This window comes from Schistocerca gregaria, chromosome 4 (genome assembly GCF_023897955.1).
Source record: "Schistocerca gregaria isolate iqSchGreg1 chromosome 4, iqSchGreg1.2, whole genome shotgun sequence".
Lineage (NCBI taxonomy): Eukaryota > Metazoa > Arthropoda > Insecta > Orthoptera > Acrididae > Schistocerca > Schistocerca gregaria.
The window spans coordinates 575730968-575744628 of record NC_064923.1 but is presented as its reverse complement, the minus strand read 5'-3'; the positions used below and the strand labels follow the sequence as shown (position 1 = coordinate 575744628).

Here is a 13661-nt window from a genome sequence, read left to right as displayed (position 1 = left end):
CTTCGCTCTGTGTTTGTCGCTTCTGCCGCACCTTTAAAGTGCTTGTTGGAAGTACCTCCCCAGAGTCCTTCTTTCGGCTGGTAATTTTACGTTTCCCCCAACACAAAAGTGGCCTGAGATCACTGCTGAGATAGCCAGTTTTCCTGCATCGACGCCTTTACCCGAAAGCTGTATATCTTTTAATAGCATGACCAAACTTTCGGTTATTATTGTAGGATTATGGAGTCAAAGTATGACACTTTCAATACAGTTTCATTAAAATGACGCAAGTGACATTCCTCTGCAATAATAAACACACAACGTGACTACTTACCTTTCATCAAGCTGATCGAAAAATCCGATAAATATAACTCCGATAAGCGGCACAGCAGACAGGATAGGACTTATTTTCACAAATCCTTCGTGATCACAATTTCTTTACACTTTATGACCGGTTTCGGCTTATCGCCATCTTCAGCTCGTTAAAATATTCTGATATAAATGAATGTTTAACTTGACGATGATTTGTATCAGAATATTTTAACGATCTCAAAATGGCGATAAGCCGAAACCGGTCATAAAGTGTAAAGAAATTATATACTCAAGACGGACTTGTGAAAATAAAAGTGCTAAAAATAAATGATCGCGGAATCATATACAGACACTATGTCTTCAGTTGCTAACAGAGGATAGGCTTCACAGAGTAACTGCCCCCCCTCCCTCCCCCTCTCGGGAGAATAAGCTGAAGCATGTAATTTTAACAAGTTTTCTCATGAAGTCCATATGATTCCTGTGCGAAAATCTTACTCCAAAGTTTTAAATGGTCTGTTGCGTTGAAATGATCTGACAACCTTGTGCAATGAATGCTGTCTCTAGGACTCAATGTAATAAAACAAAGCTTTTCAGATGTACTTCCTCTTTCACAGTATATACAAATTAAACAGGATTTCTCATAAAACTTAAAGTTTTCAAATTTATCATGACATCACATAACATTGCAAATCAGGTAAAAAGTTCAGCTGTCTTAAAGCATTGACATGTCTTAAAATACAAATCTGGTCTTTGAACCCTATACTAACGTATCAAAATAATTGTATGTCTAAAGAAAGTACTTTCTTTTCCAGCACTCTGTCTCTGGCCATAATGGCGAGTCAATCTTAATAGATGCACCAAGTCAAGCAATGGCACACACATCCACTCACCCATTTATCTCACACTTTGCTCTCAGTATTGCATCCGTAAATTCACGCTTAACGTAGTTCATTGATATGTTACAACTGTTTTCATATATTCTCTAAACATTATTGTTAATGGCACTGCTATAGTTTTGACACATAAATGAAATAGGTTACCGATCGATTATCTACCCGTCTTATGCTTGATGTAACTGCGATCTTAAAGCAGAATTAGTAACACGAAAGAAGTAGTAAAATTTTGTTTAGTCGTTGGCAGGCAGCAACAAAGCGACTGGGCACGTGTTGATTCTGACGCTTGCTGCAGACTGGATCAACGGCGGCCATGTTGTCAGCAAGTTCACGGTGCAGCCAGCAACTGGCGGTAGCGCTGAGCAGAGGCCGCGCCACAGCGGCTGCGGCAGTGAAGGGAACTATGGAGGAACCTACGGAGGAATGGCTGAGGGCGAAACCTTTTGAGGAAATGCCAGGGCCCAAACCACTGCCTATCATAGGAAACACCTGGAGATTCCTGATGCCATCAGGTAAGGGCAGGGTCCGTTCTCTCTACCTTGTGAGGAGACAACGTCTCCTCTTCTACATGGCAGCTAATCCAACAATCTGTTTAACAGTACTTGGACCATACCGCCTACATCTTAGTCTTCATAACATTGACAAATCTTTTCAACTTTGAGGCTACTAGGGATGCCCCCATAATAGAGATAACAGGGCAGGAAATAATAGTACTTCAATCTCTATTTCAACCCTCAGTCATACACACTTCCAGTAAAGTATGTTCACATTATTGCATCCTTTCTATCCACCATTCTATCGCATGTACCCATAACCAGCATTCGTTCATTTACCTGCCATCATATTGCAGGTGTTCCAAAAGATCAGTCTCTTATCTTCTCATTTATATCCTCTTCTGATATGCCTGAAACCTATCCTCAGCCTGTACACTGATGACTCCATATTCCACCTTCCAGAACCGTCACTGGCCCTTTGGCTCTATATCAAGCAGTTTGCCTCCTGGTGGGACTTGCGTTGCCTCATAATTAACCGAACTAAAAACTACAGGACAAATCGTCTGCATCTTCTGCTCAAAGAATAATACCACACCATTTACAATCATCCTATCCACTTAACTAATGTATCAAAACACCTCAGACTAATCCTGATTATAAACTAGTAACTCCTTTTACTAATCATATAAAAAACCATATATAATAGACTAATATTACAAGCTATCTGAATACTAGGATTACATTCCTCCACCATACTCATCTTCTACAAAGTTTATTCTCTCTCATGCCAATGTCGCTTGAATTTCCACTACACCAAAAGTTTGTCCCACGTACCACGTACTCTGATGCCATTTATTCGGTCTGACTTTTCACATCTTTCTTCTGCCCATCTTGAGACCAATTTTTTCATCAGCATTGTGAGTCGTTTGTTGCAGTGCCCACCAAGAATTCTTCTCCCGTGCTAAACTTTTCATTCCAGAGTAGGAATTGCAAACTACCTCCTCAACTATTTGCTGGATGTATACCAATCTCTGTTGTCCTCTGTATCTTTTACCGTCTACAGCTCCCTCTAGTACCATGGAAGTCTTAACACTTGTCCTATCCTCCTGTCTCAACTTCTTGTCAGTGTTTTCCGCATGTTCCTTTCCTTGCCGATTCTGTGGAAAGCCTTCTCATTCCTTTCCTTATCAGTCCAAACTTTCAACAATTCTCAAATGCTTCGGTTCTCTTCTGTTCCGGTTTTCCTACAGTCCATGTCTGACTACTATATAGTTCTGGGTTTCAGACGTATGTTCTCAAAAATTTCTTCCCCAAATTAAGACCTATCTAGTAAATTTCTCTTGGCCATGAATGATTCGTGGATGAAGCTTATTTTAATTCTATCTCACACACTGAATGCACCTGGAATTCCTACACTTCATGCAAACTTGACAGTAACCACGCCATCGTCCCATCCCTTTCACTCCCCACAATGAAACCTTAACAACTTCATCCTACCTGACCACAAAATCCGCCCATGGAGCTCCCCAGCCTGCCAACTTTTAACATTCTTCTCCTTTCTCCATGTCAGGATCTATTTTATCCTCACACTACTTACCTTTTCCAACAGCTTGGTCTGTCATCTTCCATCATTTCCATACCACGCCCTTTCCAAACGGCTTATGTGTATCCTACTATATATTAAAATTTCAGCTCCACGAAGGCAACATTCAATCAACGTGAAATTTATGTGGAGTATACTAAATCACTTAATACTCAAATGATCAGCATTTCAGCGAGACTGCGCACATTAAGTAGAAATTATGGCAACTATGATCTGTGGATAAAGAAAGTGGTTGTATGTGAGAAGACAGCATTATTTCTCATACTAGCGTACCCTATCCAGACTGCGGTTTATCGGTCCACAATACTGCTGCTTGTGAATTGGTTCAGGAGGGCGACTGTCAGTGCCATGCCAGGTCTCAATGGCACCACTCGGTTAGCCCTATTAAAATTTCTTGCTAGTTGATGGCTGTCAATTGCCGCTACAGTGTTACATCGGCTGTCGCTCGGTTAAACGCGAAACGGAAACACAGCAAGTAATTCTCCCCCCCCCCCCCCATAATACTGCAGAAGTGCTGTTACGTGTAACGCGGAGCAATGCTGGAAGCAGCTGCCGGCGGGCAGAACATTGTGATGTGTAATTTATCCAAGAAAACGGTTATGAACAGTCTACGGCAGAACTATTAATAGCGTTCGCTTTGTTCAGTTTTTAAAGCTGACATCTAAGAGCAAACTCAAGACAGCGAAAGTTCAGTTTCAGCACTAAAAGTAAAATGTAGTTTCTCATTTTAGTCTGTTAGCGGAAAGAAAGGTCACACTGGTTACACAAGTCGACGCGATATCAGTCTATGATCGGTCCTGGTTGGCACTAGGTTACACGTTATAAGCGACACAGGGGGTTCTAGACGAAAAGAAAGTCATAGGAAGAAAAATGTAAACGCAAATGAGAAAGTCGTTACGATTATGAAAACGATGAGACAAAGGCTAAGAACTAAAATAATCACATTTAAAGCAATCAACTGACTAAAATTTGCAGGGGTTAAATGAACTGGGTACGTCGACGGGCTTTGTGCACACACCTAAAAGCTACTCACCTCCTGTGTCATGTTTCTCACTACAAACTAAATGACTAAACGCAAGCCGCCCAGGGTTGGCCGAGCGGTTCTAAGCGCTACGGTCGCAGGTTCGAATCCTGCCTCGGGCATCGATTAGTGTGATGTCCTTAGGTTAGTTAGGTTTAAGTAGTTCTAAGTTCTAGGGGACTGGTGACCTCAGACGTTAAGTCCCATCGTGATCAGAGCCATTTAAACCATTTTTTGAACTACAGGCAAAAGTTGACGGGCGCAATGAGGAATCACCTCGATGGAATGGAAATACAGGACAAATTGCGTCCCAAGGGAAGTCGCGGCCAGGAGTCAGCAGACGAATGGTGTGGAATGGAACGGGAAAGAAAGGAGCGTGTGTGTTTGTGTGTGTGTGTGTGGGTGGGTGGGTGGGTGGGTGGTGGTCATGGAGACGGACGGGGAGGGGTGGGGCGAGGTAGGTGAAACACTTCCAGTAAGACGTAGACTTTGTCTTAATAGTAAACAGCGGCTGAGTGTTTTAGGAACTACATATCAGTAAATGCGCTTAGGCGTCTCTTTAGATCATCGGATGATTGCGAACTCCTGGTGCACCGTTTTCTAGCTTTCTTAGTTTCCGTCATCGATACTTTCAGAATCCCAATTCAGAACATTAATGTACTTGACCGCTTATGACGTGATACGCATTATATTTGGAATTGTTAGCAGTGCGGAAAAACCGGGACACAAGGCATCACGGGTAAGGCTTATGTGGGGCGGTTGATGACACTTCAAAGACTCTGCACACGCCACGAAATTCGAAGCGTCTGGTAGTACTGCCTAACCAGTAGAGAACGCTATCAGCCTTGTTGCATTCACTTTTTGCGGTGTCACAGTTTTATGTTTTATGTGCAACACCAGTCTGAAAGAGACAACTTCTAGTGAAATGTGCATGTAGACAGCACATCCGCACTGCAAGCAAGAAACGGAGCGCATACTCCTGCTACAGGCGGTATCTCAACGGAATAAAAGGAAACGTACATCCTGACGAAAAAGCGGATTTCAGTAGCTGCATACACAACACCATTATTAATGGATGTGTAAGCGACTAATCCGGGACACGGAACCCGAACCAAGTTGCAGGATGCCTATAATGGCTTTCTGGGGCAACAAAAATTTGATTTTCAGTATTTAATATAAACATGATCAATTTAAAATGCTGACATAATCTACTACCTCTTAATTCGGAAAGTAAGGAACGATCGGTCGCGAATGGAAATCACAGTGAAAATCCGATGAAGTGTTGCACAGGCACAAACGCCGTGTGGCTAGGGCCTCCCGTCAGGCAGACTATTCGCCTGGTGCAAGTCTTTCGAGTCGACGCCGCTTCGGTCGGTGGGGATGAAATAATGATGATAAGGACAACACAACACCCAGTCCGCTGCGAACCCTGGCCGTTAGGTGTGATATCCCGTCGGCCTGACAACTCAGCTACCAGGGGCGGACTTTGCACAGGTGTGTTGGGCAGTGCCTCCAGTATGCCCGTCGATCGCGTTACGTCGTTCTTTTTAGTTCTGAGCGCACAGGGAGCACATAAAGACACCTAGAACAACAGTGTATCCCACCAAGTACGAAGGCCTGGTAAGAAATTTCGTCTGAAGCAAGGCAGCCAACATTACATAACTGTCACGTGTTTTCTTCTTCAAAACAATTCTCAGCCGCATTCTGCAGGGGTAATGAAGATGCTGCTGCATCGTTTACAGTTCGAAATGTTTGATTACCCACAATACCGCCAGTTATTGTCCCCCTCTGAGTTTCATCTCTGCTCACATGAACCGCTGACTATGGAGACAACATTTTGGCACAGACAACGAGCTGTAGGCCAATGTAGAGAATTGGCGGAAAGCACTGGCGGCTGCCTGCTATAACGAGGGTATTGGAAAGTTGGTACAACAAAGGTCTAAGTCGGATCGACGACTACCATTTCGCGACCTATCGTTCGTTTCTTTCCGAATAGCCCTCTTAATTAAGACTTATAATCATATATGAATGGCTCAACGCAGTAAGACAAGTGTTACTGTTATAAACTACATACGGCATGTACTGAAGCAGCGTAACACACAGCTCGGAAAAAAAAAACACACACACACACACACACACACACATATATATATATATATATATATATATATATATATATATTCCTGGAAATTGAAATAAGAACACCGTGAATTCATTGTCCCAGGAAGCGGAAACTTTATTGACACATTCCTGGGGTCAGATACATCACATGATCACACTGACAGAACCACAGGCACATAGACACAGGCAACAGAGCACGCACAATGTCGGCACTAGTACAGTGTATATCCACCTTTCGCAGCAATGCAGGCTCCTATTCGCCCATGGAGACGATCGTAGAGATGCTGGATGTAGTCCTGTGGAACGGCTTGCCATGCCATTTCCACCTGGCACCTCAGTTGGACCAGCGTTCGTGCTTGACGTGCAGACCGCGTGAGACGACGCTTCATCCAGTCCCTAACATGCTCAATGGGGGACAGATCCGGAGATCTTGCTCGCCAGGGTAGTTGACTTACACCTTCTAGAGCACGTTGGGTGGCACGGGATACATGCGGACGTGCATTGTCCTGTTGGAACAGCAAGTTCCCTTGCCGGTCTAGGAATGGTAGAACGATGGGTTCGATGACGGTTTGGATGTACCGTGCACTATTCAGTGTCCCCTCGACGATCACCAGAGGTGTACGGCCAGTGTAGGAGATCGCTCCCCACACCATGATGCCGGGTGTTGGCCCTGTGTGCCTCGGTCGTATGCAGTCCTGATTGTGGCGCTCACCTGCACGGCGCCAAACACGCATACGACCATCATAGGCACCAAGGCAGAAGCGACTCTCATCGCTGAAGACGACACGTCTCCATTCGTCCCTCCATTCACGCCTGTCGCGACACCACTGGAGGCGGGCTGCACGATGTTGGGGCGTGAGCGGAAGACGGCCTAACGGTGTGCGGGACCGTAGCCCAGCTTCATGGAGACGGTTGCGAATGGTCCTCGCCGATACCCCAGGAGCAACAGTGTCCCTAATTTGCTGGGAAGTGGCGGTGCACTGCGTAGTATCCTACGGTCTTGGCGTGCATCCGTGCGTCGCTGCGGTCTGGTCCCAGGTCGACGGGAACGTGTACCTTCCGCCGACCACTTGTGACAACATCGATGTACTGTGGAGACCTCACGCCCCACGTGTTGAGCAATTCGGCGGTACGTCCACCCGGCCTCCAGCAAGCCCACTATACACCCTCGCTCAAAGTCCGTCAACTGCACATACGGTTCACGTCCACGCTGTCGCGGCATGCTACCAGTATTAAAGACTGCGATGGAGCTCCGTATGCCACGGCAAACTGGCTGACACTGACGGCGGCGGTGCACAAATGCTGCGCAGCTAGCGCCATTCGACGGCCAACACCGCGGTTCCTGGTGTGTCCGCTGTGCCGTGCGTGTGATCATTGCTTGTACAGCCCTCTCGCAGTGTCCGGAGCAAGTATGGTGGGTCTGACACACCGGTGTCAATGTGTTCTTTTTTCCATTTCCAGGAGTGTATATATATCCATTCAGCCATATAATTAGTAATGTCATTTATGCCTATACCTATATAAGGACAACTCAACACCCAGTCCCCGAGCGGAGAATATCTCCGAATCGGCCGGAAATCGAAACCAGGCCCCTTTGTTTAGCAGTCCGTAGCGCTGATAGGCCTATATTCCGCCGGTAATTTAGAATGAGAGCACTTAGCGACTTTCAACATAATTTCGGACCTTTGCGACACATTTTCTCGCCGATACGCCCATAAAACGAAAGGAAAAAAGTGCATCGCTTACTATATTTTCACTGTTCATGCAATAAAACTGCCGCATCGGACCTGACGTTTCAATTTATTAATTCTTTCCTACTAACTGTATGCGCAATGTATTTTGCAAACTGTTTGCACATATCCCAATGAATGTACCTGCAGAATTATATTACTCTACGACACTTACTTGATCAGATATGACGTCATAAACATTGATACACGTAAAAAACTAGCATTTACACTTACAAACCATGTCCTGTATATGTCTTGAGGCAAATATCAAAACTATATTCCTCCAGTATCTGGAAATGAGAGCACGTATTGACTTGCAACAAACTTGAAACATAATTTCAAACTTTTACGAAACTTTTGCTCGCCGACTCCATTTGCTAGGTGATGAAGGAAAAAAGTTTTAACAGAATCTTCTCGGTTTACAAGCCGCACCAGTTCGAATAAAATATTCGAGCTTTCTATAGCTATCTCCGCCCTCGTCATCAGAAGTTAAAATCACTTGGCTGCTGGGGCTGCAACAATTCGTTGATCACATGAACAGTGTCCACCCTTACATAAATTTAATAAATTTACTGTCGAGATGGAGAAGCATTGCAAGCTTCCGTTGTTGGATGTTTTAGTTGAGCGGAAGGCAGCAAATTTATCCACACTGACCGGAACTTACACAACAATTTTCACCACCCTGTACACAAGAAAGCGGTCCTGAAAATGTTAGGACACAGGTAAAATATTGTTTCTGACGACGACCACCTAGAGCCTGAATTTCAGCGTTTCAAATACACTTTCATGGAGAATGGTTACAACAAGGGAAGAACTGCAATAGCATTCAGGTGGCACCGACGAAAGGCGTCTCTTGAAGTGGCAGAAGTGGCCAAGCCGGCTGCATTCCTTCCATACTATGGAGCAACTGCTAACAAAATATGAAGTGTACTGAAGACACGTGGACTGAGATCAGTGCTCCGACCTGTCCCCACGATAAGAGATACAGGTTGATAATTATTGAACTACATGAAAAAGAACGTAAATTAGTTACAAACTACGGCGTTCACTCACCTTATCCAACATGTAACAGATACTCGCATTTAGGTTATGACATGTTCGATATCCCTGCCATCATTTGTTATGATGTGGCGCAGACGACTAACGAGATTCTGCCTGACCTGCTGAAGTGTCAGAACATCAATGACCTCCTGAATGTCTGTTTTCAGCTTCGGGGTTATTGCTGTACACCTTGCCCTTAATGCTGTACACCTTGCCCTTAATGTAGCCAAAAAAAAAGGAGTAGTATGTTGACACACGCAGTGGTTACGGTTACTACAAGCCACACCACACCACAAGTTGGGAAACGGGGCCAAATATCTAGTAGTCTACTGTCGAATTGAGATTTTCACAAATGTTTTATTCGTATCTTACAGAAACTAGCAGTACGGCAATAAACAGCCTTTTAAACACGCCGCTAACGGCAATCAAGTACTTTATAGCAATACAACAGTTAAATTTTTTATGAAAAAACACATAAGCTGGCAGTACGGCAATAAACTACCTTTTAAAACACGCCGCTAACGCCAATCAAAGTAATTTATAGCAATACAACAATTTAAAAAATAAAAGAACATTAGTAAACAGGCTACTAAAGTAAATACAGAACTTCGTTAATAAAGTACGGTAAGGCAGTGAATCTACCAACACCGCCATTAAAAAAATTAAACAGGTCTCAGCAAACACACAATTAATGGCAATAAAAGGAATTTACAAACTTGGAGGAATTTTTAAAAAAATTTTGACAAAATTGTCCTTGAATATCATTAGAACATAACAGATATGACGGACCCGTGTAAGGCGGCCACAAATCACCCACTCAGGGATGCTCAGGCTAGGCAGAATACTGACCAGTTTAATAAAATACGCCCGTAAACAATTGCCACTCTCAGGCTGGTTACTGTATCGACTTTTAGCCAACGAAAACTTCTTATAAGATGGCTTAACTTGCTGACAGAATTATAGTTAACCTCGTGCAAGGAAACCTTATACCACACAGTCCTGAATGAGCGACCACATGATCAACCAACAAGAAGCATGAATTTACTCATAACGCACGACAGAATAGCGAAACAATTAAACTGCCAAAACTTCACCTCCCATCGGACAGTAACGAGAGGAGCTGGAAAGATCACTGTCTTCAATTACACGGGTGCCAGGGACAGGAAACCCGGTCGCCGGAGGCCACAAGGCAGAAGAGACGATGGTTACACAAAATTATTACTTAATGATTAGACCTTCCACGAACTTAACTTACAATTATGCTCGAACAGGCAGTACACGACCTCCGATGGCAAGGATCCACACATCAGACCGCGCACGTGTCGCCAGCGTACCCAACACGCCACTGTCAGGCGACAACACGCTCTGTCACCGGAGTTCACGTCTTCTCTGCAACGTTGACGGGTAGTGGCCGCTCCATGTTAGGTGTCTCCTTTTAAACTCCAGTGTTTAAACGGAGGATTTAACGAAGCTTGTTAACGTCCCACCAAGGCGAAATCAACAGCAACTACTCGTGGGGCGATTCTGTATACAACCAACACACAGGGAGCTCTTCCGTCAACTCGACCCGCTCGTTACACACAACCGACATACATCGCGTGGCGACTCGGTACAACTGACAACGCCTGCTTCGCGCTAGACCACCACACTCTCTGTGCGAAACCCCCTACTTCCGCGCCACCACAAGAGGTTACAACCGGTCAAAGATCTCACTTCCTCCATAGCAGTTTCCCGGAAACAAAAACGCAGATATCGATAGCAGAGGGAAAAGACAACCAAGCAGCCTCTTAATGACAGACAACATATCAAACAAACATGTCAGGGGAAGAAAAGGAAAACCAGTGCAATCTAAACACAAGGTGTAGCACGAGTCGATACACGGCTCATGTGTTCAGATCCGGAGTGTGTGGCCGCCAATCAAGGTCCATGCTACCGCCTTCTGGGTACCCCAGAGCCAGAATGCGGTCCCCAAAGTGCTCCTCCAAGACATCAAAAACTCTCCTGCTTCGGTAAGGTCGAGCTTCATCTTGCATGAACCACGTCTTGCTGAAATCTGGGTCACTTTGTATCACGGGGATGAAATTATCTTCCAACACCTTCACGTACCATTCAGTTGTCACCGTGCGATCAAGGAATACTGCAACGTTTATACCGTAACTGAACGTTGCACATCACACAGTCACCCGTTGAGAGTGAAGAGACTTCTCGATCGCGAAATGTGGATTCTCAGTCCCCCCAAATGCGCCAACTTTGCTTATTGACGAACCTATCCAAATGAAGGTGGGCTTCGTCGCTAAACCAAACCATACATGCGCGTACTACGAGGGTCACTCCAAAAGAAATGCACACTTTTTTTTAAATTCATCTTTTATTCTACATGTTTGAAAGTTTTACAGTGTGTAGATACATCCTTCAGGAACAATATTTTCATTTCTCCACATAATTTCCATCCCTGTCCACAGTCTTACGCCAGCTTGGAACCAGCACCTGTATACCCGCACTGTAAAATTCTGGATCAACCTGTTGGAGCCACTGTTTGGCAGCGTGCACGAGGGAGTCATCATCTTAAACCTTGTTCCACGAAGAGAGTGAGTCTTTCAGTTTCCCAAAGAGATGATAGTCACATTGAGCCAGATCAGGACTGTAAGGCGGGTGTTTCAATGTTGTCCATCCGAGTTTTGTGATCGCTTCCATGGTTTTTTGACTGACATGTGGTCGTGCATTGTCGTGCAACAGCAAAACATCCTGCTTTTGCCGATGTGGTCGAACACGACTCAGTCGAGCTTGAAGTTTCTTCAGTGTCGTCACACATGCATCAGAATTTATGGTGGTTCCATTTGGCATGATGTCCACAAGCAAGAGTCCTTCAGAATCGAAAAACACCGTAGCCATAACTTTTCCAGCAGAAGGTGTGGTTTTCGATTTTTTTTCTTGGATGAATTTGCATGATGCCGCTCCATTGATTGCCTCTCCGTCTCTGGTGAAAAATAAAAATCACCTGTCACAATTCTTCCAAGTAATTCATCTCCACTATTCTCGAACTGTTCCTAAAGTTCGCTGCATACCGTATTTCTTGTTTCTTTGTGAGCCATTGTCAACATCCTGGGAACCCACCTGGCACAAACATTTTTTAACGGCAACACTTTCAGTATTCTGCAAACATTTCCTTCCCCTACCCCAATGTAGCGTGACAATTCGTTCACTGTGATGCGTCTGTCAGCAGTCACCAATTCGTTAACTCTCTGCCCATTGTCTGGAGTGTGTGTAGTACGAGGCCTGCCGCTAAGAGGACTGTCCTCAATATTGCCGTGCCCGCTTTCATCACGTAACCTGCTTATCTACCGACTAACTGTACTGAAATGGGCAGGAGCATCTCCATACACCTTTTTCAACTTCTTGTTGATGTTCCCCACTATCTCGTTTTCACGGCACAGGAATTCTATGATAGGACGCTGCTTCTGACGAACGTCAAGTGTAGCAGCTATCTTGAAGACGTGCTGTGACGGCGCCACTCACGGGAACAGGTTGAATTAAGTTTGAAAACAAGCGGGAAGAGTGTATCTACACACTGTAAAACTTTGACACATGCTGAATGAAAACTGTATTTTTACAAAAATAATGTGCAATTCTTTTGGAGTGACCCTCGTAATTCCCATCGTGCCCCACGGCCAACCATGCAGTTTAAAAGTCCTAAAGCAAACCATTGAGAAGTTATGGCGGTTTTTTTCATATAGCTAAATAATTGTCACCCTGTATGTTACGCCCTGTTAAAGACAACACAGGTCTCCTACTTATTGGTATGTATGATGTCCCCTCGGGAAAGTTCCAGAGACTACCTTTATATCTATACGGTGAGGTCAGAAACAGTCTAAAAAGCTTGCAATGATTTTGCAATGGAGGCTGGGCTGAAAAATTATTTTTAATAAAAAGAAAAGAGGTTATCTAACGTTGAGGTTAGCCAACAGGTCGTCTGCCCACAAACTCAACCAGCCTGCCAGAAGTGGTGTCATCAAACGTGTTCTTCGTTTGGTTTCCTCAACACGAGCAAACGTAGCTTTTGCTCACCTAGCTTAAATTTATCAGGTCCGAAAAATTCACACTTTAGCTGGTAACGAACATCTGAACAAGCGGTAACTCACGGGCCCACAGATGTCTGGCCATTTTAGCGCGTGCAAGCGCTAGAATTTGCGCACGCAACGACCTGATTGGTTAACGTCAACGCGAAATAACTCGGAAACATATTCATAAGTTTTTTTAAACTTTTTCTGACCGCTCTTGATCGCGCAGAAGGGCCGCGCGGTTAGAGGCGCCATATCACGGATTGCGCGACCCCTGCCGCTAGAGATTCGAGTCCTCCTTGGGGCATGGATGTGTGTGCTCTTCTTAGCTCAAGCGTGTAAGTCTCTGGAACGATGACGTCAGCAGTTTGGTCCCTTAGGAATTCACACACATTTGAATATTTTTTTT

General features: G+C 44.6%; 1 protein-coding gene across 6 annotated transcripts in view; it reads left to right on the top strand.

Moving 5' to 3' along the window:
* The window catches only part of LOC126267421 (probable cytochrome P450 301a1, mitochondrial), a 114134-nt gene that overhangs the window by 22438 nt on the left and 78035 nt on the right, over nucleotides 1-13661 (top strand). For 3 of the 6 annotated variants that reach the window (XM_049972669.1, XM_049972672.1, XM_049972671.1), the window contains exon 2: nucleotides 1432-1696. The exons of 1 other annotated variant lie outside the window; for it this stretch is intronic. In XM_049972669.1, the coding sequence (XP_049828626.1) occupies nucleotides 1498-1696 (199 nt within the window). In that variant the 5' untranslated portion in view covers nucleotides 1432-1497. The remainder of the gene's footprint in view (nucleotides 1-1431; nucleotides 1697-13661) is intronic. 2 more of the 6 variants (XM_049972673.1, XM_049972670.1) reach the window with 1 other exon arrangement.